At 44.2% G+C, this 25,798-nt stretch overlaps 1 protein-coding gene across 1 annotated transcript in view; it reads right to left on the reverse strand.

Annotated features, from left to right (window-relative positions):
• Positions 1 to 1,189: 1,189 nt before the first annotated feature.
• The window catches only part of MCM3AP (minichromosome maintenance complex component 3 associated protein), a 42,854-nt gene continuing 18,245 nt past the window's right edge, over positions 1,190 to 25,798 (reverse strand). The window contains exons 14-28 of the mRNA XM_079975724.1: positions 25,497 to 25,628; positions 24,441 to 24,554; positions 23,145 to 23,297; positions 21,976 to 22,173; positions 20,747 to 20,815; positions 18,136 to 18,270; positions 16,089 to 16,242; positions 14,894 to 15,152; positions 14,642 to 14,739; positions 13,484 to 13,874; positions 12,118 to 12,375; positions 9,853 to 9,982; positions 6,337 to 6,540; positions 4,085 to 4,235; positions 1,190 to 2,858 (exon numbers count right to left, since the gene is read on the reverse strand). Coding sequence (XP_079831850.1) covers positions 2,712 to 2,858; positions 4,085 to 4,235; positions 6,337 to 6,540; positions 9,853 to 9,982; positions 12,118 to 12,375; positions 13,484 to 13,874; positions 14,642 to 14,739; positions 14,894 to 15,152; positions 16,089 to 16,242; positions 18,136 to 18,270; positions 20,747 to 20,815; positions 21,976 to 22,173; positions 23,145 to 23,297; positions 24,441 to 24,554; positions 25,497 to 25,628 — 2,593 coding nt within the window. The 3' untranslated portion in view covers positions 1,190 to 2,711. The remainder of the gene's footprint in view (positions 2,859 to 4,084; positions 4,236 to 6,336; positions 6,541 to 9,852; positions 9,983 to 12,117; positions 12,376 to 13,483; positions 13,875 to 14,641; positions 14,740 to 14,893; positions 15,153 to 16,088; positions 16,243 to 18,135; positions 18,271 to 20,746; positions 20,816 to 21,975; positions 22,174 to 23,144; positions 23,298 to 24,440; positions 24,555 to 25,496; positions 25,629 to 25,798) is intronic.

Raw genomic sequence — 25,798 nt, forward strand, 5'->3', positions numbered from 1 at the left:
TCGACGGCAGGCGGAGGGCGGGCGAGCCCGGCTGGCGCGGGTGGGCGGGGCCAAGAGAAAAGGCGGGCGGAGAACTTGGCGCAGGGGCGCCGCTTGCGCTGGGCAAAGCAGAAGAGCCGACGCGCCCCGAGTTGCGCCTGCCAGCGACCAAAGTCATTTCCCCATAGGATTGAGGGGGCGAGTTCTTTTTAAGCAGTGCGTTCAATACAGCAGCGCGATGTTTCTACACATTTGCCTACTTTCCTTTCTTCATTGCTCTCCATTTCCAGATTTCTGGATGCTGTTATGCCCACTCGATTCAAATGGGATGTCTTATTATTATTATTATTATTCCAGTGCTTTGCCATTGTTAATCTAGCAGTGAGTAACAGGGGAAGAGAGTCCTCGAGCGCTCTCAAGTCTTTCAAAGCCCTCCTGAAAACTACTTTCCCCAGGAATAATAAAAATAATTATTTATACCCCGCCCATCTGGCTGGGTTTCCCCAGCCACTCTGGGCAGCTTCCACAGAAACCAAAAATACACTAAAATATCACACATTAAAAACTTCCCTGAAGTTTTTAGAACCCTCCCTCTTAGTCTCAGTACCATATTTCACTGAGCCAAAGTCCCTGTATTTGAAAGAGGTAATTTCTGTTTACCTCTGCCTCAATCTCCTCCACTTCCTTTGTGATTTTTGAAAGAATTGAAAGATTTCTTTTGTGTATTTGAAAGAATCGCATATAATTTCTGTTTACCTCTGCCTCAATCTCCTCCACTTCCTTTGTGATTTTCCTTCTGTCTACATATTTTTTAATTGCAAGCCTCTTGTGGACCTGCCAAACAGGCGTCCTGGAAAAGCACCATGTACATAGATGACACTAAGCAATAATTTTAAGCATCACTTCAAAAGTGTCAGAATAGTTTTTATTTATTAGACAATAGCTACAGTAGACCCTAACCCTAAATATAATAGCTGAAATATTGGGAAGAAAGCATCAGGGCCTTGGAGGTTAGCCTAACACAGTATAAATGTACTTATGAAAATCACACGTTATACTTGACTAGAAAGGACGCTGTAAAATAGCACAACTTAAAACAGAAAGCAACACAAAATTTAAAATAAATATGAAGAATGTGAAGTTACTGATTATTGGGAAAGGAAGTTCTTGCCAACTTTACAAGCTCTGCATATCAGAATTTCCCCCCCCCCCAGGTCGTTGCTTTCCTCTTGATAAAGATACAGACTTAAGACAAGAAATTATTTCCTAATGTGAAAATCTAAGCAAAATGCAGGACAGACCATTTCTAAAACACATACACAAACCAGATTGTCCATGGTAATTTAACAAAAGCAGTCTAGTGTTCTCAAGGTGCTGCAAAATTTTCCAGGGTTCTACAGTATTTTTTTACACCCACCTTCCTCCTTACAATTTACTTGTTTCCCTTCCTTAAATGAAAATGGCAGCGTAAGTATCCCAAAAATGCATGAAAGAGCTTCAGCAGCTTGCGCTGGCACTGCAAACAGGTGGATTTGTAACCATCCCGGGTGAGAACTCTTATCGCAGCACTCTGGTGCCTAAATGCCATGTGAAAGCAAGCTGCCCTTGGACTACATGATGTAAAATGGAAACAACATGGTGCCCAATCATCTTTGGTCATTCTGTGTTAGAGCACACACTGGTTTCATCATATTTATGATAATCATGTAAATCTGCAACATGAGTTGCAACCTCTGGGTGAGAGCTTCTGCTGAAATTGATCTCTATATACAGGTATCTGCCCTTTGCAACACCAAGTACTTCTTTCAGTTTTTATCAAGAGAGATCTCTGGCTCCTCCTAATTTTCCTCTGCTGAAGACAATAAATCTGTAATGGCACCGATAACACACCTCTGAACGCATGCACCAAAACATAAGTCCCTAAAGCATCTTCTTGTGAAAGCCTCCAATCTGAGCCTCCTTTGTGACAAGGCAGTAATCTTCCTAAGGCAACCCCACATATGGAAATTCCTCCATCGATGTCAATTCCACACAGGGATGCACAGCAGTGCCATGTATCACCAGGGACACATAATTCATTTTGTCCATGCAGAGCAAATAACACAGATAAAGGGTTGTCATACTTTCTCAGAGCAGCAGCCAAGTCGATGAAGTGACCAGACGAGTCAATAGTGTCTCCCCTCCACATGGTGGGGAGCATGAGCAACAGTGACCTGATCTTCCCATCCAATCACACATTTGCCCTGTCTCCAATACCAGCAACCATTCATGTGGGAGAATAGTGTTTGAATGTGGCCTTATGCATATGCAACGAAAAACGCATCAGACCAGTTCCCAAACAAATATTTGAGATTTGATTATGGAATCAGAGGCAATCTCCTCTTTCTCTCCCCACCATGCATAGAACCAACTCTTGTCTATGTGGGCTGCAGCAGCTGGCTTCATCAACAGAATGGAGGAGTTCAACGAGGCTTACACCACGTTTAAGGAGGCTTACTCCAAGGAAGTGGGTACAGGAAAAGAGCAAAATTAAAATGTAAAACCTAAGGAGCAATTCATCTTCAGGGAAATGTAACATTATTGTGCAAACATATACAAGTACTGTATGATAGGGAAAGAACTATTCATCCACAAAAGCCTCCATTGTTTTCTACGCAGAAATTGTAGGCTAATCATGTGTATTCACCATCCATTATGAGCTCTCTGGCCTCACACGTTCGGGTCAACTCTGATCAAGCATCTATCATGTCCAGCAATGTTGACAGGTGGAGCTCACAAGTCATTTCTTCTTCTTTGTTAGCCCTGATTAGTTGTTTCAAATAGGCAAATCTTTGTGACACAGAGGTATCTGTGTCTCTCAATTCTGTCCAACTTGCAGCCTGAAGAGCAAAAGAGAAAATTGTTAATACAGTATAAAATATTTTTTGAGAAAGCCAACAGTTTAGCAGCACACCCAACCTGCCCCTTAAACAGAAGCACTTAATCTAACAGCCCAGAATAACCACATTCATTCACACACATGTTGCTGTAGGACATGGCAAATTGTTGGGGACACTAAAAGGCTATAGAAAACAATTATAAGTTTAAACCCTGCTTAGATGTTCCTTCAGTAGAGCGGTGCCTACTTTTTTGGGGAGGGGGTGTTGCAATTCAAGTTCAAGGGAGGCATCAGGGTCATTCAAGGGCCCCCTCCAAGGAGTGGTTCTGCCTCTAGTTCTCCGGGGCTGGGAAATAGTGTCCAAGAGGCAGGAAGAATTGTAGGTTTGATCCCATCTCAAAGTCGAGGCTGGTTGCCCTCTTGCCTCTCTCCAGAAGTGGCACAACCGTGTGGCACCCGTGGCTTACACTCTCTACAGTGGGGATGGGAAGCTTGTGGCTCTTCACCGTTGCTGAACTCCCAGCAGCCCCAGTCAGCATAACCAGTGGGATGGCAGCTCCACTCCAGCAACAACTGGAGGGCCACAGATTCCCCACCCTGATCTACAATGAGCCACATCAGTGGGGATAGTGTGACCTGGTAGACACACTTGGCTGAATTCAATGAATCATCCCATTCATGAAAAGGCTTCCCCTTGTAAAATGAAACTACCCTCCCCTCTCTTTTCCTCAGCCCGCCCCCCCCTACAGAGCAGATTTTATCTGTGGCACATGGGGAAAAGAGAGGAAGAGGAAGCTCTCCTGCGCAATGGGAAGTCCCTGCATGGGGAAACTTCACTGGATGCAACCCAAGTTAGTGGAACCTAAATCTCACCAGAATCAATGGGATAAACGGGTCATGACAAAAGTTCCATTGATTCCAAAGTGACTGAATTTCAGCTAAGTTTAGATCCAACCCCAAAACATGTGGGCTTTCCAGGAAAACGGATTATAGTAATCAAGTTTTATAGATTAAGTGTACTAAGTCAGAGAAAATTAAATCACCATAGAAGCTTAAAGCACCATCACCACAAAGCCCAGAATCAGGCATATTTGACACCCATACATACCAGCCCCTCCTCTCCAACCCCCCCCCCCCACAAAATTATAAATTCAATCAGTAACAGATGCTTCATGTAAATATAGCAACCCTATATGATTTATTCCACTCTATTTTTCTAGAGTTTACCTCTGGGCTTCTCAGCACTGGTGTTTTGGCTTGGGGATGGATAATCTGAGGCACAGCCACCAGAGTTTCAGGAAGATACACAGGAAGAGAGGGGAAATCCTGGAATGTCTCAGAGTCTTTCACTAACAGCTGCTGCAGCTGCTCCTCAAATCTAGGCCAACAAAGGCAAAGGACAAAAAGAATGGGTAAATGATCATACTCTATCCATTGAAGGAGCTGCCCTGGCTGCTTATATGCTATTGAGACAAGTTCAAGGTGTTGCAACAGACGCAGAAAGCCACTAACAGCTCAGAATTTAGATACATGAGAAGACTGATGGGGAACGCTCTCCTGTCGGCCAGGGATTCTACATGCCACCACAAGAGGGGAGAAGGTATTCTCAGCAGAGGCATTCTAATTGTGGAATTCCCTCGCCCCTCAAAATGGCTGGCACTCACCCTTATTAGGTTTTGGCAGCAGCTTCTAGTCAGTCTGACTGCCTACTATACATATTCATTTCCTATTGTTCTGTGTCTTTATGTCAGGGCTGGTTCCACTGTGATTCAGCACAGAAACTCATAGAGATGAGCAGTAAGGTTGATTCTTTGTTCAGAGAGACAAAACCCAGCAGGAACTCCATGGGCAGAACTAACCCAATGAAGCAGCTGCCAGAACTGAGGATCTGAGCCTCCCCCTTCCTCCTAAGGCTCCTCCCCAGCCGGCCGCCTTCCCAACAGTCACAAGTTCCTTCCAGGAGGGGCTCTCTGTGCCTTTTATTCTGCTACATGTAACACCCTCCTCGTTCTTGGGGATGGAGGAGAGGGGAAACAGTGGAACTGGCAGGGGGCTGGGAATGTTCCAGCTGCAGCCTTGTCTTCCTCCTCAGCTGCCTCACTCTACTTAAACCTCTTGCTTGCTCAGCCTCCAACCCATCTGTCCCCACCTTCTTCCTGTGGCTTATCTTCTGTATCCCACCAACTTCTCCTGGTTCAGAGCCTTGGAGCCACTCGGATGCTTCCTTAGGGATTCCCCAGCTGTAGCCTCCCACCATTCCTCCTTCTCTAGCCAGACTCTGACTATTTATTTGCTGGTTTTAAATGTCTCCTGTTTTAAAACTCTGATATAACGTATTGTGGTACAGTCATTACTTTTAGTAAGAAAGTTGGTAGGAAAGTTCAAATAAACAAACATTTTCTTCTTTGTGTAACGGTACATTTTAAATTTTCAGGGGAAACAAATACTTGTATTTTCCAGTTAAGTTTCCTATCTGTACTCTCCAGAGGTACATGACGCTTGCAGTACTGGTTCCAATAAGATCCTGGAGGTAGCTCACCCTTCAACTCACAGGACAGCTGTGCTTTTTTCAGCTGGAGCGCACCAGAACGCAGTTCTGCCACCTCTCAAGTGGGCCCATTACCCCAAAACAGGTCAATGCTCACCCCAACCTACTTCTGACCTTTACATACTTCTGAGAAGCCCTAAACCAACATTTCAAGTCAAAATGGAAGCTGGCCAGCATGTGAGAGTCTATACTTTTTTTAGATATAAGACTCCATCTAGCTCCTAGCCATGATTGGTCAAGCTATGGGGCCAATTTGTATTTCCATACTTCAATCTATCTCCTGTGTAGTGGCAGCAGCCTTTAAGCTTTCCAGCTAGCCTTCTACAGTTGCACAGGTGCACATTTGCCCAAGGGCCCTTCTGAGCTGCCCTAGGCACCCTCCTGAGTCTAAGAGAACAAGGGAGGCAGGGAGTATTTGTTTGACCTGCACTGGAACAAACCAACTACGGAGACAGCTTGCCATAGTTTTTAGCATCTTTGTAGGAAGTGAACATGGCTGTTGACAAACCAGTATCTGTTCAGGGCTGCCCCGAGTCACCTGACGACTTACTTAACAACTTCATGGTGAGTTCCAGCACCCATTTTTCTTGAAAAAATAAAGCACTGCAGGACAGGATACCTAAACTTATGTCTCAGCGCCAAAATGAAACACTCCCAAGAATGAAAAACACCCAATTCTGATATTGCCTGTATTCACAAGCTGTGCTACGTACCATGTACATCTAACTGGCTTAAAAAACCTCAAGCCACAGACCATGGTATACTCTCAGAGCGGCTCTGTGTGTTAGGAGTGGGGGAAGAGACTGGACGACAGTGGTTTTCTCAAAGCTTTGGGGCCACTTACAGAGATTAAGAATTGTGAACTATTACTCAGCACCATCATGTTAACTTGTGGGGTCCCACAACTTACAAAAAGGAGAAAAACTTTTACCTCCTGCTCTCTGTTTTCTCCTGTTGCAACTTGGCAGACAGGTACTCAGGGAGATGATCCGCTTCTGAAATGGCCTGTGTTAGATCTCCTCCACTGGAAATACTTAGTTCTTTGTTGTTCACAGTTTGCTGGCTGGCACAATATTCCATTGGAGACAATGAATGAGAATATAGCTTAGCAAAAGACTGAGTTTTTATTTTGGACCTAGGCAATGAAAAATATCAAGCAAAGGGAATTATTTGTTTTTACCAGAATTATGAAATATCAGTAAGTATAACAGCACTTCTATTGGAACTAGACCCAAGTTTCCATCTAGCCCAGCATGCTATTTGCACAAGTGATCAAAACAGTGTTAACAAATTCCATTTAGCTGTATCTTAGATGAATACATGAATCATATATCCAATAGCACATCTTGTGTAAAGTGGGACACAGGTGGCACTGTGGTCTAAATTACTGAGCCACTTGGGCTTGCTGATTGGAAGGTCAGAAGTTTGAATCTGCACTACGGGGGTGAGCTCTCTTTGCTCTATCCCAGCTTCTGCCAACCTAGCAGTTCAAAAGCACACCAGTGCAAGTAGATAAATAGGTACTGCTGCAGCTGGAAGGTAAACGCTGTTTCCGTGCACTCTGGCTTCTGTCACGGTGTCCCGCTGCAGCAGAAGCAGTTTAGTCATGCCGGCCACATGACTCAGAAAGCTGTCTGCAGACAAACACCGGCTCCCTCAGCCCAAAGCGAGATGAACGCCGCATCCCATAGTCACCTTTGACTGGACTTAACCGTTCTGGGGTCCTTTACCTTTTACTTCTGTAAAGAAGTACTTTCCTGAATCTACTGTCAACCAGTTTCCCTAGATGGCCAAGATCTAGTATAAAGACAGCAGACAAAAACCTGTTTTTCCTCATTGTACATAGTTATATAAAACACTATCCTCTCTGCCATTTAGTTGTCTGTAAAACAAAAAAGCTCTAAATATTTTAGCTTTCATTGCAGCGAAGATAGTCCAATTCTTCATTTGTTTAGGTTTGGGGTGAGAGTCCTCTTTGGCTCTGGAGGACGGATCTTTATCGGCCCCATCCTTGTTGGCCAACTCATAACATCCTTATGCCAGCATGATTGACAGGTGAGTTGTCCTGCAAAATCCCTCACATGGGGTTCCCAAGCACCTGGATGACTGTTTCCTATTAGGTGCTTGGGAACTGCAGTGCAAGGGGAGTTTTCAGCCCTACTCTACATTTTGGGAAGCACTGAGCATAGGGCTGGCAAAGCATTTTTTTCTCCTTCCCACCAGCTGATGGGGGACCAGGGGAGAGAGAAAGAAGCCCTCATTTTGCAGGCATCTACTGCACAGAGAAGTTCTCCTTCATGTAGCAGATGCTGGCAAAATGCTGCAGGAGCAGAATACCTTCCCACCTCCCATCAGCTGAGGAATGGTAGAAGCAAACCTTGCTCACTAGAAGCTCCCCATTGTTCCTTTGAAGCCCCATCTCTGCCTTCCCCACACCTGATGTCTTGTCTCTACATCAAATGCAACTTGAGTGGCTGTGGGTTTGGGGAAAACAGTCTTGCAGGTCAACTCAGGATCCTGGCAGGCCAAGTATAGCCCATGGGCTGCAGCTTCCCCATACCTTCCTAGTTCCACAATGTCTTTTTCAGATTCTAGCCAGAGCTGCAAAACCACAATGTGCTTCTAAAGACTCTTGCATTTTCCTGTCTGCTCAATGCTGAGGTTCTTGTCTGCACAGGCAGTTTGCACCATATCCACTTTTCCTATTTGTCTATCCCATCCTCTGATGGCTTCAGTGCTGCTTTCAAGTATGCTGTCAGATCATTCTTAGAGGCATAGAATGGCAGAGTTGGAAGTTGCCCGGAGGGTGACTGAGTCCAGCCCCCTGCAGGAAAGCATCCATGAGATGGCCGTCCAACCTCTGCTTAAAAACTTAGCCTCCCTTAGAGAGTGGTGGACTCTCCTTCCTTGGAGGTCTTTAAGCAGAAATTTGATGGCCACCTGTCATGGCTGCTTTAGCTGAGATTCCTGCATTGTAGGGGGTTGGGCTAGATGACGCTCAGGGTCCGTTCCAACTCTACAATTCGGTCTTCCTTTGTTAATTTTGCCTACTTAGCTTCTCTTGCAATCTGACGGCTCTGAGGTTACCACCATGCTTCTTGGCTCAAAATATGATTGCAAATGCAACTGGGGCGGAGGGGGGGGGGCTTTTCGATCTCAGGGGCATAATCTTTTAGGATCTATTTTCAAATCAAAGTTTCTGTGTGATTAAAAGGGGAATAGACATGTTTAAGAAGTTGAAGCTTTCAAATGAAGGTGTCATCCCACACCAAGGGCGTCACTCTCACACAACCTTTCAATTATTGTTTGAAAGACAAAGAGATGCATTATTCAGCACAGTCACATTCAGATGCAACACTGGTCACAAAACATCACGAAACAAACCGGTCTGTAAACGAGCTGTATGTGGGTGCCTATGGCTTGAACACAACCTGCTCTGCTCATCTATTCCTCTGAGGCAACAAACACAGATGGATTAGCTTAGCAAAAACTATCATTAAGCAGTCAATGTTTGTTGCAGTTTGTTCAGGCTGTAATCTCACCTGAGATCCTATCTAATAAATCAGATGTTGCCAACATGGCACTTGCAGGCACCAGGGAGCCGGCTGGTTGGGCTTCCAGCACTGCCTTGGGAAAGTGCTCAGACTGTGAACTTTCATTTTTTGAAAAAAGTAAGTTTCTAGCCCTCCTAGAAAGTTATGGGGCAAAATGTGCAGGTAACTCCTTAGTGACTTCTGTGACATGAGAGTGCTGTGGCTGCCTTCTGGTCTTTTCCTGACACTGAGGAATGCATCCTGTTGTTATTAGACAACAACAGCATCTGCATCTCCAAAATGAGGGCCAGCAGAATGTAGCTGACTTCCCATGGCAAGCATAAGATTGCCAGGGGTGGGGTTCTCTCTCATTCTGCGCTATGCCGTGCTCCTCCATGGCAGCCATCTTGTCCTTGGCACCTCCAGAACACTCTCAAAATTTGAAATGTGCCCACAACTCCAAAAGGGTTGGCAACTCCTGCAATAAACAAACACAGCTTTATGGCCAGTGTTATATCCAAATACAGCTGTTCTCACAACCTTCCCAAGATCTAATCAAATGGATCAATCTGATGATATAAAGGTATTGCAAATACTTTCCAATCGCCTTCTGAAAATTTCTCTGCACCTCAGAACCTCAGTTTCTTGCAGCACTAAGTTTACAGAAATGAAATATCCTAAGCTCTGCAGAGGAAGCCTACAGGGGAAGATAGTGGTAACAAAAAGCAGTAACTTCAAATAATTGCCACAAGTACTGATTTCCAAAACTGGGCTTCAGTCCAGCACTCTTGGTGCCAATTAGTTAGTTAAGGGGGTAGAATAACAAGAGGTAGGCTGTGAGAGGCGAAAGTGTCAAAAATGAAAGGGAAGAGGGCAGGGCTGCTAAAAGTCAAAGAAAAGTTAGACAATCTCACCATCCTTCACTTTGCTGGACTTCTTTCTGAGTTTTTAATCTGGCTTCTTCCCATAAAACAGGACGAGTGAATTTTCTCAATTGCTCCTCAGAAAAATATACATATGTCTGTCCATCTTTGCTCACTGCTTCTGTTAGATGCAAGACACACAAAACCCCAACATAAAATCAAAAGTAACATGGATTTTCCAGATTCAACAGAAGTTATCGTGAAATGAGGAACTCTGCCTCAGTCGCTCTAGAATGCAAACACTAAATGTCTGTTTGAACAAAACTGCTACCTTTTCCTTCTGCCCATGCGTTCAGTATAAGTACACTCATTCAGTAATTAAATTACTGGTACCAAGGAATAATCTAAAAGATTTGGAAGAGGAAATGACAGAAGGCCACTTGTTGCCACACATTGCAGCTGTAAGTACTCAAATGCAGCTTAGATGATCTATAGTCCCTTCTGCACAATGACACTTCGTTGGGTGTGAAGGCTGTACTTGCTTACAGAGAGCCCCTCAACCTAGCAGCAACAGGCCACATAACAAAGACCAGTCGTTGTGGCAATCCCAGATGTTAATTCTGACCACATATTGACTCTGGCAGCACTATGTCTTCGTTCACCTGCTCAACTTCCAATGTGATACATGGTATCATCTACCAACAACACATTCTACATAGGGCAAACAGTCCAGTCTCTATGCAAAAGGGTAAATGGACATAAAACTGAGCCCCATATGCACTATGTATTCAAAGCAGCATCATACCATTTTAAACAGTCATGGTTTTCACCAAAGAATCCTGGGAACTGTAGTATATTGGAGGTGTTGAGAGTTGTTAGTAGGCCTCTATTCCCCTCATAAAGCTACAATTCACATAATAGTTCAACTACCAATCCATCTTCCCAGGGAACTCTAGGAGTGGGTAAAAGCCTCAGCACCTAGGGCTTGCCGATCGAAAGGTCGGCGGTTCGAATCCCTGCGGCGGGGTGCGCTCCCGCTGCTCGGTCCCAGCGCCTGGCAACCTAGCAGTTCGAAAGCACCCCCGGGTGCAAGTAGATAAATAGGGACCGCTTACCAGCGGGAAGGTAAACGGCGTTTCCGTGTGCTGCACTGGCTCGCCAGATGCAGCTTTGTCACGCTGGCCACGTGACCCGGAAGTGTCTCCGGACAGCGCTGGCCCCCGGCCTCTTGAGTGAGATGGGCGCACCAACCCCAGAGTCTGTCAAGACTGGCCCGTACGGGCAGGGGTACCTTTACCTTTACCTTTAACAATGCTCAGCACCTTCAATATACTAGTTTCCCAGGGGGAAACCATGTCTGTTTAGAATGGTACAATACTGCTTTAAATGTAAAGGGCAAACAGGGCCTGACCTTAGAAATGGCAATAAGTGCCAGTGGGGGGGACATTTCAACCTTCCAAGGACACTCTGTGAATGATCTTAAAGTAGCCAACTTGAAGCAAAGGAACTTCACGGTGAGACTACAACATGAAATCACTGGCTTTAAATACAAAGGTGTAACTTGTGGACTGAATGGAGGCAATGGATTTTTTGAACATTAAATGTGTTAATATGGGACACAGGTGGTGCTGTGGTCTAAACCACAGAGCCTAGGGCTTGCCGATCAGAAGGTTGGCGGTTCGAATCCCCGTGACGGACCGTTGCTCCTGCCAACTTAGCATTTCAAAAGCACATCAAAGTGCAAGTAGATAAATAGGTACAGCTCTGGCGGGAAAGTAAATGCAGTTTTTGTGCACTGCTCTGGTTCACCAGAAGTGGCTTAGTCATGCTGGCTACATGACCCGGAAAATGTCTGCAGACAAACGCCAGCTCCCTCAGCCAGTAAAGCAAGATGAGCGCCGCAACTCCAGAGTCGTCCACAACTGGCCTTAACAATCAGGGGTTCCCTTTACCTTTATATTTGTTAATTGGTTTGCCAATGCCAGAATGGCCGAGTCATCAAGAACTGTTCTGTGAATTATCACAGCTAAGTATGCAATTAGCACTGTACTTTTCCAGATTTCATTCACCCCTGACCTTTCTACACACACACCCCACTCCATGTGTATATAGACCAGAAGTTACGATAACACTTCACACATCCGAGGAAGTGTGTAACCAATGAAAGCTTATGCCATGATAAGTGTGTAAGCAAGGGATGCAGGCAAGACTCTTGGGGCTAGAGGCAAAGTTAATATATGCTAAACACAACTTAATACAGAACACAGAAAAAAAAATTAAAATGTAGAGAAGAGATTGTCCAGAGACATTTACTACCTGGTGCTATTGGCTTTTGTGGAGGTTTCCAGTCTCTCAATTTATGGTTAATGCATAGTGCCAAGATGCTGTCCCAAGGGATCTCTTCCACAGAGGGGCCATTGTCTTCTGAGCTGGCATATTTCCTACTCTTCCACTTGAAGTAAGTTCTGCTCAGCAAATTCTCTACCTGAGACTGAAGTATCTCCTGGGTCTGAAGAGAACTGGTAGTCTGGGACAAATACTGGAAAATCATGGCACAAACAGGGCGCCAGGGAGCTGGTGGGCGGAGGGAAGAGAAGATACATTAAAGTTTCTGCCTAACAATAACAGAAAAGACTTTGGCCAATGTTACAGCTCAGTTTTGCTCCGGTATTAGCTGAGCCATAGCAGGCAAGAGAAGCCTCCCAAATCGGGCCAATAGCCCATCTAGTCTAGCATCCTGTCCTCCCAGTGGCCAACTGTGGGAAACAAGCAGGACCGGAGCGCAAGAGCCCCCCCCCCCCCCGCTCTCCCCTCTTGTGGTTTCCGGTAACTGTTCAGAAACATTCTGCCCCCAAAGTATCAGGGCACAGCACAATTAATAATAATTACAACAACAGCAGAAACAACAAAAATAACAACCAGGATTCAACCAATGAGTCCTGTCAACATTTGTTAAAATGTCTGTTGAAATGTTAGGTCCATTTTTGCAAAGCAGAGCAAGAAAATATAGGGGGAGTTCCAAAGCTTCTTGCATCAAGATCTGGTAGAGTAAGAATAAGGAAATCTTTCAGGTAAGTGGGCATAACAGAAAGATAGCTCTGTCCTTATGCACACAAACACACGTGTGAACACATCTGGGAAATGGCTACTTCCCAATTCAAAATTTAATTCCGGAACAATAAACAGACATGCAACAAAATACACAAAACATGATGGAAGCAAGGAGTAACTTAAAGACTCTCATGATGAGAAACATTTTCTTTCTAATACATTTTCTTTTGTGATAAGCAAGACAATTATAATTCAGAGAAGAAGAAGAAGAAGAAGAAGAGGAGGAGGAGGAGTAGTTTGGATTTGATATCCCGCCTTTCACTCCCTTTCAGGAGTCTCAAAGCGGCTAACATTCTCCTTTCCCTTCCTCCCCCACAACAAGCACTCTGTGAGGTGAGTGGGGCTGAGAGACTTCAGAGAAGTGTGACTGGCCCAAGGTCACCCAGCAGCTGCAGGTGGAGGAGCGGAGACGCGAACCCGGTTCACCAGATTACGAGACTACCGCTCTTAACCACTACACCACACTGGCTCTGTTAGGGTGTTATTTGTTAGGGTGTTAGCATGTTATTTGTGTGTTACACAGCAGTCTCTCAACTGCTACTAGGCAACAGTACTGGTTAGGAGTTCTTACCACCCAAAGGAGGGAGATCCATGTGAGGGATCTGGAAGGAGAGCAGGGCTTTCTTCAGCCAGCCCAGATGGCTGGGGGTGTTCCACTGGAGATGCGGAAGCACTTTGCTGCCCCCGGGCTCTGCAAATTCAGGAACAGGCCAGGAGAGTTCACAGAGATCTTCTGAAGAGGCGACTTCAGCCAGGAACTGTATCACGCTATTGTACAGCTCTATTATGGCACTCGGATCCTGAGAGGGCAAGCCAGCAAGGGATCTCTCCTTCATGTCTTGGTAGAAGTGCTTACTGAACTCACGGTCCACACCGTCTTCAACATACTGCATGAGTGGCTGGCAGTGAACCTTGTCTGAGCTCGGGCACTGAGCAACCAGCCACTGCACAGCTTCAGAGAGCTGTAGACACACAACAAAATTCACTAGTTGACAATAAAGTGAAAATCCGTATCAATGAGTCACCACATTAAGGGAGTCAGTTCTGTTGATACAGAAATGCTTTCAGTCCTGCTCTCAAACCCAGTCCTTCCCCCAACACAACTGAACATGAACATAAAGCTGAAAAAAACTTACTAAAAACAGGCTTCCACTCCCATGATCTACTAAACCAAGGTGAAAACCCTATGCTGACGATGCCTTTCCATATTAGACAACCTTCCCTATTAGACAAGGCTCTAGTAGACAAGATCAACTGAGTATGGAATAACAGAAAAGGCTCATGCAATCGTATTAAGAGATGGTACTCCATCCTTCACAACCAATTGCTCCTATGAGGACTGCCCAAAATCTCTGCAGTGATGGAAAAAGCCTGAGATAGGACTGGGAGCTGGAAGGCATCTACAGGGGCTTTCAATGGGGAATCTGGTTATCAGGTAGCCAGAGGAAAAGCCTCCCTGCATTGAGCGTGGCATGTCAACAGCCCTGTGAGGTGGGTCAGACCGAGAGCAAGTGACCCAAGGTCATCCAGTGAGCCTCATGGCTGAGTGGGGATTTCAACCCTGGTCTCCCAGGCTGCAGTCTTGACACTCTAATCAGCACACTGGTTTCTGCTTTGTTTTCAAGTTGCCAACCTACAGCTTTAAAATGCAACTGATAATAATACTCTCCCTGTGGCGATAACCTGGTAGGAGTATAAATTACAACCTCTCTGTGGAGATGGTTCTTACCTTGCTGGTACCTTGCAATCCATTCACAGAATCTGGAATGACAACTATGTTGTAACCTGAAATAAGGTTAGCCGAAATCAAATCTGGCAGCATCAGTCCTTTAAAAGAAACCACATTCCACTTTAGTGATACTACTCCATTATCCCCCTGAAAAGGCACAGAATTAAGAAGAGACAAGCACACAGCTATTTTCCAAATGAAAAAAAATTGACTTAAAGAGCAATTACCCCCAAGTGCAGAAACTTCTCATACCTCCTTCTACATCTTTTTCTATGGCTTCATCCCCCTGACTTGGGACAAGAACCACCAGAGGGACGATTGGTTGGAAAGGTTTCGCCTGAAGGATCCGTTTTAGCTGCAGCAAGGCTGAAAGCCAGTAAACCTCTTCCTCTACAACATCCTCACTGCTCACTCGAGGAGACAGAAGGAGAACCAGCCCCCTCGTGCCAAGCAGCTCCTTCTGGGTCTCTGGGTCATTCAGCTCCGAGGGACTGAGCGTCCCCTCCGTCACCTACACAGGGAAGGCAAACCAATAGGGGGAAATGTCAACACCTAAAAGCATCCCTGCAGGATCAGACCAACGGGTCCATCTAGCACAGCACCCTGTTTTAGCAGCAGACAGCCACAAGCTGGCCACAAGCACCACAGAAGGCAGAAGCCCTTCCCTGCTGCTTGCTCCAAATCAACGGGCATTCGGTGGCAGACTCCCCTGGACGTGAAGATGCCAGTCCGCTGTCCTGGCCAACAGCCGCTAATTGACCTACTCTCTGTGAATAAATATACTGACCAAACAGTCCAATCTGTATAACAACATTGGGCAGTAAAAGTTAAACAAATTAATGGCTTACTGTTAATGTGCAGATCTATAATAGTTTTGCCTTTCCCACCTCGGGTGAAGAGAAAACAAAACAATAATTTCCTGACTTAGCATTATGTCTGAATGTGGGATTGCGGTCTGTTTTGCTCCAAGCAAACCACAATTGGAACAAACTACAAATCATAGTTAAACGATACTGAAGGCTTCTTTTAAAAAATCAAAATAACAAAAAAATGCATTAAGAAAAATGTCTATGAAAAAAATAGATGAAATATAATTGCATAATTTAATAATAATTAAATATGTGCCTCTGCCTCCATGGCAAATAGCTTTGTGGGTGGGTGTGTTAAATATCTGTGATTGTGTTGGGGTTTGGCATCCCTCCCTACTGGAATGAGGCTTCCATCAGGCCCTGGGGCCTGAAAAAGGTTCCCTATCTAGACGGTGCAGGGCTTTATAAAACAACACCAGCAGACAAAATGAAAGCCAATAAAGAACTTTAAGCACAGGAATGTGTTTGATACAGTGAGTCTGCCTTAACCAGGCTACTGAATTCTGAACTTTCAAAAGGCAGAGCTTTTGCGGTACCTCTCATGACACTAACATGTAGCAAGCAATGTTTGAACTGACCTTGACACACACACTGATACAAGCAGCCCAGTCATTTTTCATATGAAGAGAAGTATGCAATGCAAGTGTCTGGATTCCACCTTTTACCACAGACATATCTTCCTTCGAATTTTTACCAATCATAAGCTTAGTTTTCAACCAGTCTGCTATAATTCTGTGAACAGAAGACCAGATATACTTTCAGTATAGCATCACAAATTAATTGTAAACTCTGCCACCACTTTAAAAAGTGACAGATATTTAGATCCTGTAAATAATAGTGTTGTTATCAGAGTGTGCTACTTTGTTGAAAGAAACAGACATCTTCATTTAAATATTCACAAACTATCTGCATGTTAATATAGTATCTAAAAGAATCATATTTGAATTTACTATCTAAAGTCAACATTTTATACAAGCAAACAAGCAGGACTGCCACAAAAACGTTGCAATGGAGAGCGACCCTTTTCCCTCTTTCAGATAGCCAACCACGACCTCCTTCAGCATATTCCATTACATCTCTCATTCACCTGGTTCTATGTACAAACACTCCACCCCAGCAAAAGAGTTAGCATTCCATGGCCCCCCAACATATTCAGGTTGGGCCACCAGGCCAGGGGGTTCTAAATATATTTTGTAATTAGGCAAATCTTGAGGGTCCCCTGAACTTCCTTATTCCTCCCTCTTGTGGGTGAGTGGAGCTGCTTTGGCTACATAAGGACCAACACTCAGAGAAATGAGAGCACTATTAATATATATGATAATTTGTTAATCTGATAATTAATATATAATTTGTACAGCCACAATATGGTAATTTTCCTATTTGCCAATGCCTTTACTGAACTGTAACGTTTAAGATTCCTTTCAGAAATCTTAAGGAGTGTCACGCAGGTTGATAAGGAGATGACTCAATCCTATACATGTTTACTCAGAAGCAAGTCCCATTCTGTTCAATGGGCAATTCTCCCAGGTGCATGTGCACAGATTGTTAGCATTAGAAACTTAACTGAAATACCGAAAACCTATATTCCTAAATTCTTGGCTTGAAGATTGAATGAATAAACCTGTTAATAAAGTGATTTCCTGACACCCTGATCCTACAAATATGCATAGGAACAACAGTGCAAGAAAGGGCAAGTTTACGGTGCACGTATATCACTTGATTGCTTACAGCTGAATCTGTGAACTGGCTCCACTGAAACAAACATATCTGGCATATTCTGAAGTGACATGAAACCTATCTGGCATTAGACCCACAACATCTCATTCATACTTACCAGTCAGCGAGTGATTCCAACAAGTCACCATGAGTGGCTTGCACTGGTTTGGTTACACCAGACGTGCAGAACATGTTACTGAAGTACAACTCCCATCATCCCTGAGCATTGACCATGCTTGCTGGGGCTGAAAGAAATAGTGCTTCAGCAACACCTGGAGTGCTACAGGTTCTCCACACCTGGGCTATACCTATTTTCTCTGCCTAACTGCTTACTACCATTAATCCTGTTTTTAAAAACCACTACTATTATGGGAGGAGCCAGGGCAATGGAGCTTCTAAGGGCAGGACTCCAAGTACCCAATGCCCCAACTTTCCCCGTCTTCTATGCAAAGGGAAGAACAATGGCACAAGGGACATAGCAGGCATAGCACAGTCATGGAGAACACAATGGCTAGCTTGCGTTCTTCCACACAGGAAAAACAGGCTGAAGTTAGCCCAGATTCAAAGTTCAATAGGCAATGACACCAAGATTCATTGGGCCTCAGCAATGCTGGAGTAACTTTTAATGTCTCTTTTAATGAAAAGGAGCTCCAGGGACTAGAAGACTGTTTCAGTCAGCAACATGGGGCTGGGCCAGGGAGTAAAAAACAACAAAACCAAACATTTTCATGCAAGTCTCTAGTTAGGAATACCAGCATAAGCAAGTAGCAAACCAAATTATTTTGTGTCTTCTGAATGGCTAGCATCTACTAGATTGCAGTACTGCTGATAACAAGTCAGCCCTGAGGGCCACACAGGCAACACCACCAGCTACCGGCTTTCTTGGCATAGTTTGAATGCAAAAAATACCTTCTGCGATCCCCAACTGGACATTCCTCATAGCCTGGCAGCACGAGAAGTACTTTCCAAAAAACCTCTTTTTCTTTTACTGGAATGTTTTCAGCTACCAGTGATGGCAGATCCAGTGGAGTCCACACTGCATCCCTTAGGAACACACACACACAAAATTATTTCTCATTATTTATTTTATATAACACTTATTATTATGCAAAATTTCTAGGCAGTGCACAGAATATGTTTAAAAACACAAAGAACAATTAAAATTTGTCAGAGAAACAGAAAGCTACCATGCAATGCCATCTGAAAAAGGAGTGTCAAGGGCCTAAAGTTCAGAAGGGCCTGTCTAATCTCAGTTGGTAAGGAGTTCCACAGGATCAGGCCCACAAGGCTGAATACATGGCTCCTGTGAGTTACAGCTGTGCCTCTGAATCGTGAGGGACCACTAACAGAGACTCCCCCATGATCTCTGTGATCAGACAGGGAGCAGCTGGTGGTGGATGGGCCATGGCGCAGCGAGAGTGTCCTGGGCATGGAGGCACAACTGGACTTCCTGGCCGGCCTCAACACCAAGTGCAGCCGCAACTCACCACTCCGGAGGAACAGGCTTGCCTTGGGCTTCCTCGAGTGGGAATGGGCCTCCAGACTATCGAGAGCAAGCTGGGCGAGCTTCTCCTCAACAGCGGCTGGGGAAGCTACCCCGAGCCCACCTAACCACTGGTGGCAGGCCCAAGAGCCCCAGTGTCTCCCCCATGGCCCACTACCCAAGGAGTCCAGCAGGCGCAACATCTGGCTAAGCTGCCTTAGCAACAGGAATTGTGTGCATTTTATGCGTATTTTAATGAACTGAACAGAGCGAAAGATTACGAGTGATGGGCATCTGGAGGGTGTGTGTATGATTATTTATTTTTTGCAGTTGCTATTTTGCCTGTGTTGTTAATATTGTTTTATAGATTAAATACTGCTTTATATATTGTTTTGCAGATTATAAATGCTGTATTGATCTGTTAATCTAACAGAGCCTTTATTCGATCCAGGAACACAATCCAAACCCTCTCTGCGTGCAACTCATATACTCTTACATTGCACAGTGACATCTGCTTCGGACAAAAGGCAAATTTCTATTTGTCTCTCTTCATACACAGAAGGCTAAGACTGCATAAGAACAGATTGTTACAAGTGTACAGAATCTTCAGGAGCAAGGGCTGGTTGTGCTGCTCTCCAAGATGGAAAGTAAGTGTCTGTGCTGGTTGGCTGGTAGGGTTCTTAAACCAGGAAATAGTCAGAACGGGATGCACAGCAGAGCTCAGATAGCCAAAGCACACAAAACAGAGATACCTGCTTATCTATGCAGTATCACCCTAGCATCTGGGATCAGGGCTAGCTCAAGATACTCCTCTTCTTCTTCCTCCTCCTCCTCCTCTCCCCACAGCCCATTTCCAGATTTCTTTTCCTCTGTTGCTCTTTTGCTACTGCATTAGTGCTAGCACTACTGGCAAGTTCTCTGCCCCCATCTTGCCACACTCTGAGGAAAGTCCAAGGAGCTCCCTCCTTCCACAGAGTGATGTACAGTGGTGCCCCGCAAGACGAATGCCTCGCAAGATGAAAGGGTTTTCCGTTTTGGAGGTGCTTCGCAAAACGAATTTCCTATGGGCTTGCTTCGCAAGACGAAAATGTCTTGCGAGTTCCTGCGGGGTTTTTTTTCTCCCCCCCCCCCCTTTTTCTAAGCCACTAAGCCGCTTATCCGTTAAAAGCCGCTAAAAGCCGCTAATAGCGCTAATCCGCTAAGCTGTCAATGGGCTTGCTTCGCAAGACGAAAAAACCACTAGACGAAGAGACTCACGGAACGGATTCTTTTCGTCTTGCGAGGCACCACTGTAGTCTGGGAGCAGACAGTCTGACAGATCGCTTCTGCTGCCACAGTGGCTACAAATGCTGATTAAAGTGAAAAGTTTAAAATTTGAAAAAGTTTAGCTACTTTGGAGTAAGCTTAAATAGCATTTTTAGCTGTTAGGCTTGGCAGTAAAGGTACTTTCCTGGACACCTGGTGCAGAACCCCATGCTCTGAGAAAGGGCTCCCTTTGAACAAGGCAGGCAGAAGACAAAGGGGGTGGCAAAGGACCCTGTGGGTGGGTAAGTGGCCAGCAGTGGCAGGAACAGCAAGGCACCCAGTGGCAGCAATTCTCCACTCCGGCCCTGCTGCCTCCATAGAGCCCTGGCCCTGCCTGTGGGAACTTGCAAGTCACCGAGCCTCGTGGGAAGTCCACAGACAAGAAGAATTGTGCATGCACATAAAAGCTCCTACCAATAACAAACTTAGTTGGTCTCTAAGGTGCTACTGGAAGGATTTATTTTTTTTAAAAAAAAATGCAACTAACATGATAAGATTTAACCTAGGAAGTCAGGTATTGCCCCCCCCCCCCCCCCGTTCTCCTTTATAAAGAAAATCAGTCTTTAACTCAGTGTTTGATAGATGGTCATGAACACATATTTTTTAAAAGGCACTTATTCGAGTCAAAATCCATTTTGGAATCTATCACTTTACAATTGTTCTAGGGTTACTGCAGGTGGCAATCCCGGAGTTTGCCATATGTGTGCTCTAGCTTCAATAATTTTAACATACCTTAATAACTGGTGGTAAAAATGTTGCACTTTCATTTGATGAATTGCCTTGTTCTGTAAACGTCTGAGCCTAGAAATAAGCAAAGTGTTTATTTGGTCCACATTCCCCCTTCCATCTTGCAAGTATATGACAACCTCTTATATGACTGGCATGTACAAAGACATGAATTCCAATGTTATTAACAATAATTTATGTCTCTCTGAGATTTCAAAGCTACCTCAGGGAACAGCTAGCTAGCTAGCTGCAGATGTGATCACCTACATGGCTGCAACTGAGATGCCTGTTGCACATTAATTTTAAGAGGTGCCTTACCTACGATTGTTAATACAGAGGGAAGAAAGAATTCTACAGAGAAAAGAAAGAAGTCTAATGGGGAATTACTGAAGAGTAAAAGAATTCAGGGACTGATACCCTCAACATTATACTGAGAAAGTATTTTCCCCTAGAACCTCCTTTCTGCCCCTTTTAATTTTTTAAACATTTTCAATGTTTGAATGAGCACGCAAGTAAAATGCGCTTAAGTTGTAGGCTTATTGTATTTACTCTCTTGGGGCTCCTCCACACAACACTGAAAAAATAATAAACGTGACCAAAATATGACATAATAAGCATGATGGGACACATTGGATTTCAACATTGAAAAAACAAAATGCATCTTTTTTTAGCCACATAAACTGTGTATGTGGACCACAGCAAACCAAGACTGGCCCTGCAATAGACACAAAGAATACAAGCACGGGCAGCAGGGGTCAGAGGATGATGAAAAGGAGCATATTTTCTTTCTTTTCACATGGGGACATGACTAGCAGAAACTGTATATCCACTGATTTTTATAACCTATAGAGTGGTCAATTAAAAAGTGGCCCGGTTTGCACAATACACTAAGCTAGCAGTTTCCAAACTGTGGTCCGTTCATTCAGGTCATCTGTGGCATGTCTGTAAAAAATTATACAGTATAACTATGACAGGCAGAAAAACTGTTAAGTGGTCCATCAAGGCCCTCAGCAGCTTTCAAGCACTCTCTATTGGAAAAGTTTGGGGACTACTGCGCTGAGCCAAACTGAGCTTGTGGTTAAGCCAGGAGCCCCCAACTGAGTGACATGTCTAGCCGAGCCAAGGCTTAGCTCAGCACAGCGCAGCAGCAAAAAGCACTGAAGAGACTCCTCTCCAGAGATTTGCATTCCTGCTCTTGCTTAAGCCAAGGCTTGTCTTAGTCAGGATGCACTTACCTAAGACAGGAGATGCCAAGGTTCCCTGCATGTCCCAAGTTTACAATCGTTTTAGCAAGGTGCTCTCTGGCAATAGGACATTCTGCGCTGGGAGACAGAGCCTTCAATTTATGTTTTGGATCTACACAACAGGGAGCTGCTGGGAAAGATCTCATCTGACGCTTCAATTTCTTCCGGGCTGCAACAGCTTCCCTCCATCTGCAAGATAAAGTATCAATGCATTTCATTAAAATTATTCAAATCAAAGTTATTGCTTAGCCAAGGGCCATCACCAAATCATACAGCAGTAAAATAAAAACCAGACAATGCCAAAAGCCATCCAACAGTATCTACTCCACTGTGGAATCCAGTATCTTTTACAATAATAATAAAAACTATAAACAATTAACACTTGCTACAAAAGAAGGGTCCTACTCATTTAACTGCTCTCATTCACAGACAAAACTGCAACCAGAAAGCTGGCTAAGTCAAATATGACAATAGGGTTTGGTTTGTCACCAAAAAAGTTACAATTCATTCTTAACATGCTCATGTAATTTTCCTGTAGGCTTGCACATTTCAGGCAAAATAAAGGTCTTCAAAATACACATGAAATAAACCACTTTGAGGGTTTTAAAAAAAACCAATCAAGCAGTGTATATTTAAAAAAATAAATGAAAAGCCACTCAATTATTTTGCAATCAGGAGTCATCACATAAAAGCCCTGACCCAGAGCCCTGCCATGAGCAGTTCAACTCAACATCAGTTTCTCTTTGAAATTTGATTTACAATCTACAAAGCCCATTTTTTAAAAAGGGTCCCTGATAAGCCTGCCAAGCAGGCATCAAAGAAGTCCAAATCAATGGAGGCCAGAAGGAATGCAACTTTCCTTCTTGGGCCACTACTGGCACCATGAAAATTTCCTAGAGAAGCCTACAAGAAAAGCACTGTTGGGATAGCCATTCATCATTCAGAAATAATTTTACTTATAGCTCTTAATCATTTCTCAACCTAACCTATCTTCCTACAGTAGATTAAACCTGTAACAAGATAAAGATAAAAATGAGACTTAACATGTGCTGCTCTTAGCTATTTTGTGAAAGAGTAGAATATAATTGTGATAAACTGGACATGCTAGTCAAGGGTCCATTTTATGTCAGTTGGCTGCAGAAAAGCCTCATTTAACCCACCGTTGTAAGTATTTGCAGAAGCACTGGAGTTCTTGTAGGGTCTCCTTAGCACTCTGGAAAATCTCATCTTCCAAAAATACACCCATTATTTCAGCACAGACTTCCTTGGAGCAGCGGGCAATGCGTGCTCTTTGGTCTTTCTCCAGGGCACACCTAGGTCAAAATTAAGCATTAGAGCACAGTAACAAAGCAAAATGAAAATGAAAAATACAGGACTTCTGTCAATGAACAAAGCCACTTTAAAAATTTCAAAGACTAAACTCAAAATATAATAAATAAAATAATAATAATAATAATTAAAAATAATAATACCCCACTCATCTGGCTGGCTTTCCCCAGCCACCCTGGGCAGCATACAGTAAATACAAAACATAGTAAAACATCAAACATTAAATACTGTCTGATTGTTATGGTGATAAGAACGACAGGAACAGCTTAAACAGGAACTCTTGTCTTCTGCACACAGAGATGCATCAAGACTTTTTCAACAAAGAAATGGAAAAAAACATGCCAATTTGTAATATGACATGAACTGATCCATTTTTCTACATCACCACCTAGATATTCTGTGTCTAGTCGACTCTCCTCTTTCTCTTCAACTAGATTAGGTAAAGGTAAAGGGACCCCTGACCATTAGGTCCAGTCGTGGCCGACTCTGGGGTTGCGGTGCTCATCTCGCTTTATTGGCCGAGGGAGCTGGTGTACAGCTTTCGGGTCATGTGGCCAGCATGACTAAGCCGCTTCTGGCGAACCAGAGCAATGCACGGAAACGCCGTTTACCTTCCCCCCAGAGCAGTACCTATTTAACTACTTGCACTTTGATGTGCTTTCGAACTGCTAGGTTGGCAGGAGCAGGGACCGAGCAATGGGAGCTCGCCCCGTCGCGGGGATTCGAACTGCCAACCTTCTGATCGGCAAGCCCTAGGCTCTGTGGTTTAACCCACAGTGCCACCCGCATCCCTTTCAACTAGATTACTGTACCAGTTATTGCTGTGGTGGGAAGAAAAAACAAAGCTAATTTGATTGGCATTACTTTATGTAGTTTTACTTCAAGATAAAACATTGTGTGATCCAAAGAAGAGTAGACTTTATCACAGAAAGTGAGAAGGGGCTGTTCCCCTCCTCTAGATGACTGTGAAAACACAGGGCACAGAGAGTTAGGAAGCCTACATTTGAAATTTTGAGCTTTTTAACATCTAGGTCTCAAAGCTCCTTTGTGTTGACCCTGCCCATATTCTTCATAGGGCAGGTCCTGACATCCATTTCACAGGCAAATCCCCATGTTTTACTGCTTACTTTAACTCCTTTGCTGAAATCTCTCGCACCATTTCCTTCACCACTTCTTCTGTCAATGCCATACGCAGCGAGTCGCTCAACATTTCTATTAACTGCTCCATTTCCTGCTTCTGCCTAAGGAGAGGAGGAAAACATGTGCACATTATAGGCAGATGACAGAAAAGTAAAATCTTAAGCAACCAAGTATCTCCATATTTTAAAAACTGCAGTGTCAAAACTAGTGCATTAAGTATAATGCATGAAAATATTACAGGGATACAGGTAACATTAACCATATTCAGATTACATTCATTGCTGAAATTCCTCGCACATTGCATTAAACAGCAGTAAATCCTGGGTCCTGCCAATTTATCCTGATTCATTCATTTTCAAGATGAACACAAATACAATGTTTAGGGAATAATCAACCGAAGAGAGAAACTTAATGATATGGAAGGAAACAGATACCTCTTAGAGCTGATAACAGAGGAACAGAGCTGCCTAGTACCAGCTCAGACCATCGGTCTAGGTAGCTCAATTTTGCCTAAACTGACTAGCCAAGATTCCAGACAGGAAACTTTCCTAGTCCTGTCTGGGACTGAAGATGCCAGAGACTGAAGATGCTTGACCACTGAGCTACAACCTCTCCCCAACCAAGCCCACCTGACCTGAGAGATTCACATTCGAACAATGCGAATGGAGATGGTGGGGCTGTGTAAGTTATCCATCTCCTGCTGCCAGCATGTTTGGGGGGGTCATACCTCCTCACGGTCCATGCATTTGGCCAATAGGTGAAAGGGATGTGCATCGCAGAGCACCTTCATACAATGAGGAAGGGGAGCATTGTGTAGAGTTCTACACATGTTGGTACACATGTAGAGCCCATTCCCACCCAGGCTGAGCGCATGGGTGGGGAAGACTGGCCACTGGGTGTTGCTGACCCTTGCCTCTCCAGGACTCCGCTTCCGCTGTGGTGCTGGGGTATTATGGCTGGCTTATCCACACAAGTACCACAATGTATTCCACTCTACATCTCCTTGTCTCAAAGTTTCTACTACAAGTATAAAGAATGTTTGCCTCTCTTCTTCAGCACGGCGTCTCTCCTCTTCAAGTCTCAGTTTTTCTGCACTGATTACATCTGACGCAATTTGCCTTAAGATTCCCAGCATCACGTCTGTCATGATTTCATCTGTAGTAACACTGGAGATCCTGCATAAAATAAAGGAAACAATTGAAGAGTTAGTAGAAAGAACTAGGCCTAAACATGCAGCAGAACTTTTCCAATCTCCCCACAAAAGCCTGTTTGTTATTCACGTGTAATGTTGTGTGATAATGTGAATTCTTTTCTATTGTTTATTTCTGTAAACATGCATTTGGGA

This window comes from Podarcis cretensis, assembly GCF_951804945.1.
Source record: "Podarcis cretensis genome assembly, chromosome: 1".
Taxonomy (NCBI): Eukaryota; Metazoa; Chordata; class Lepidosauria; order Squamata; family Lacertidae; genus Podarcis; species Podarcis cretensis.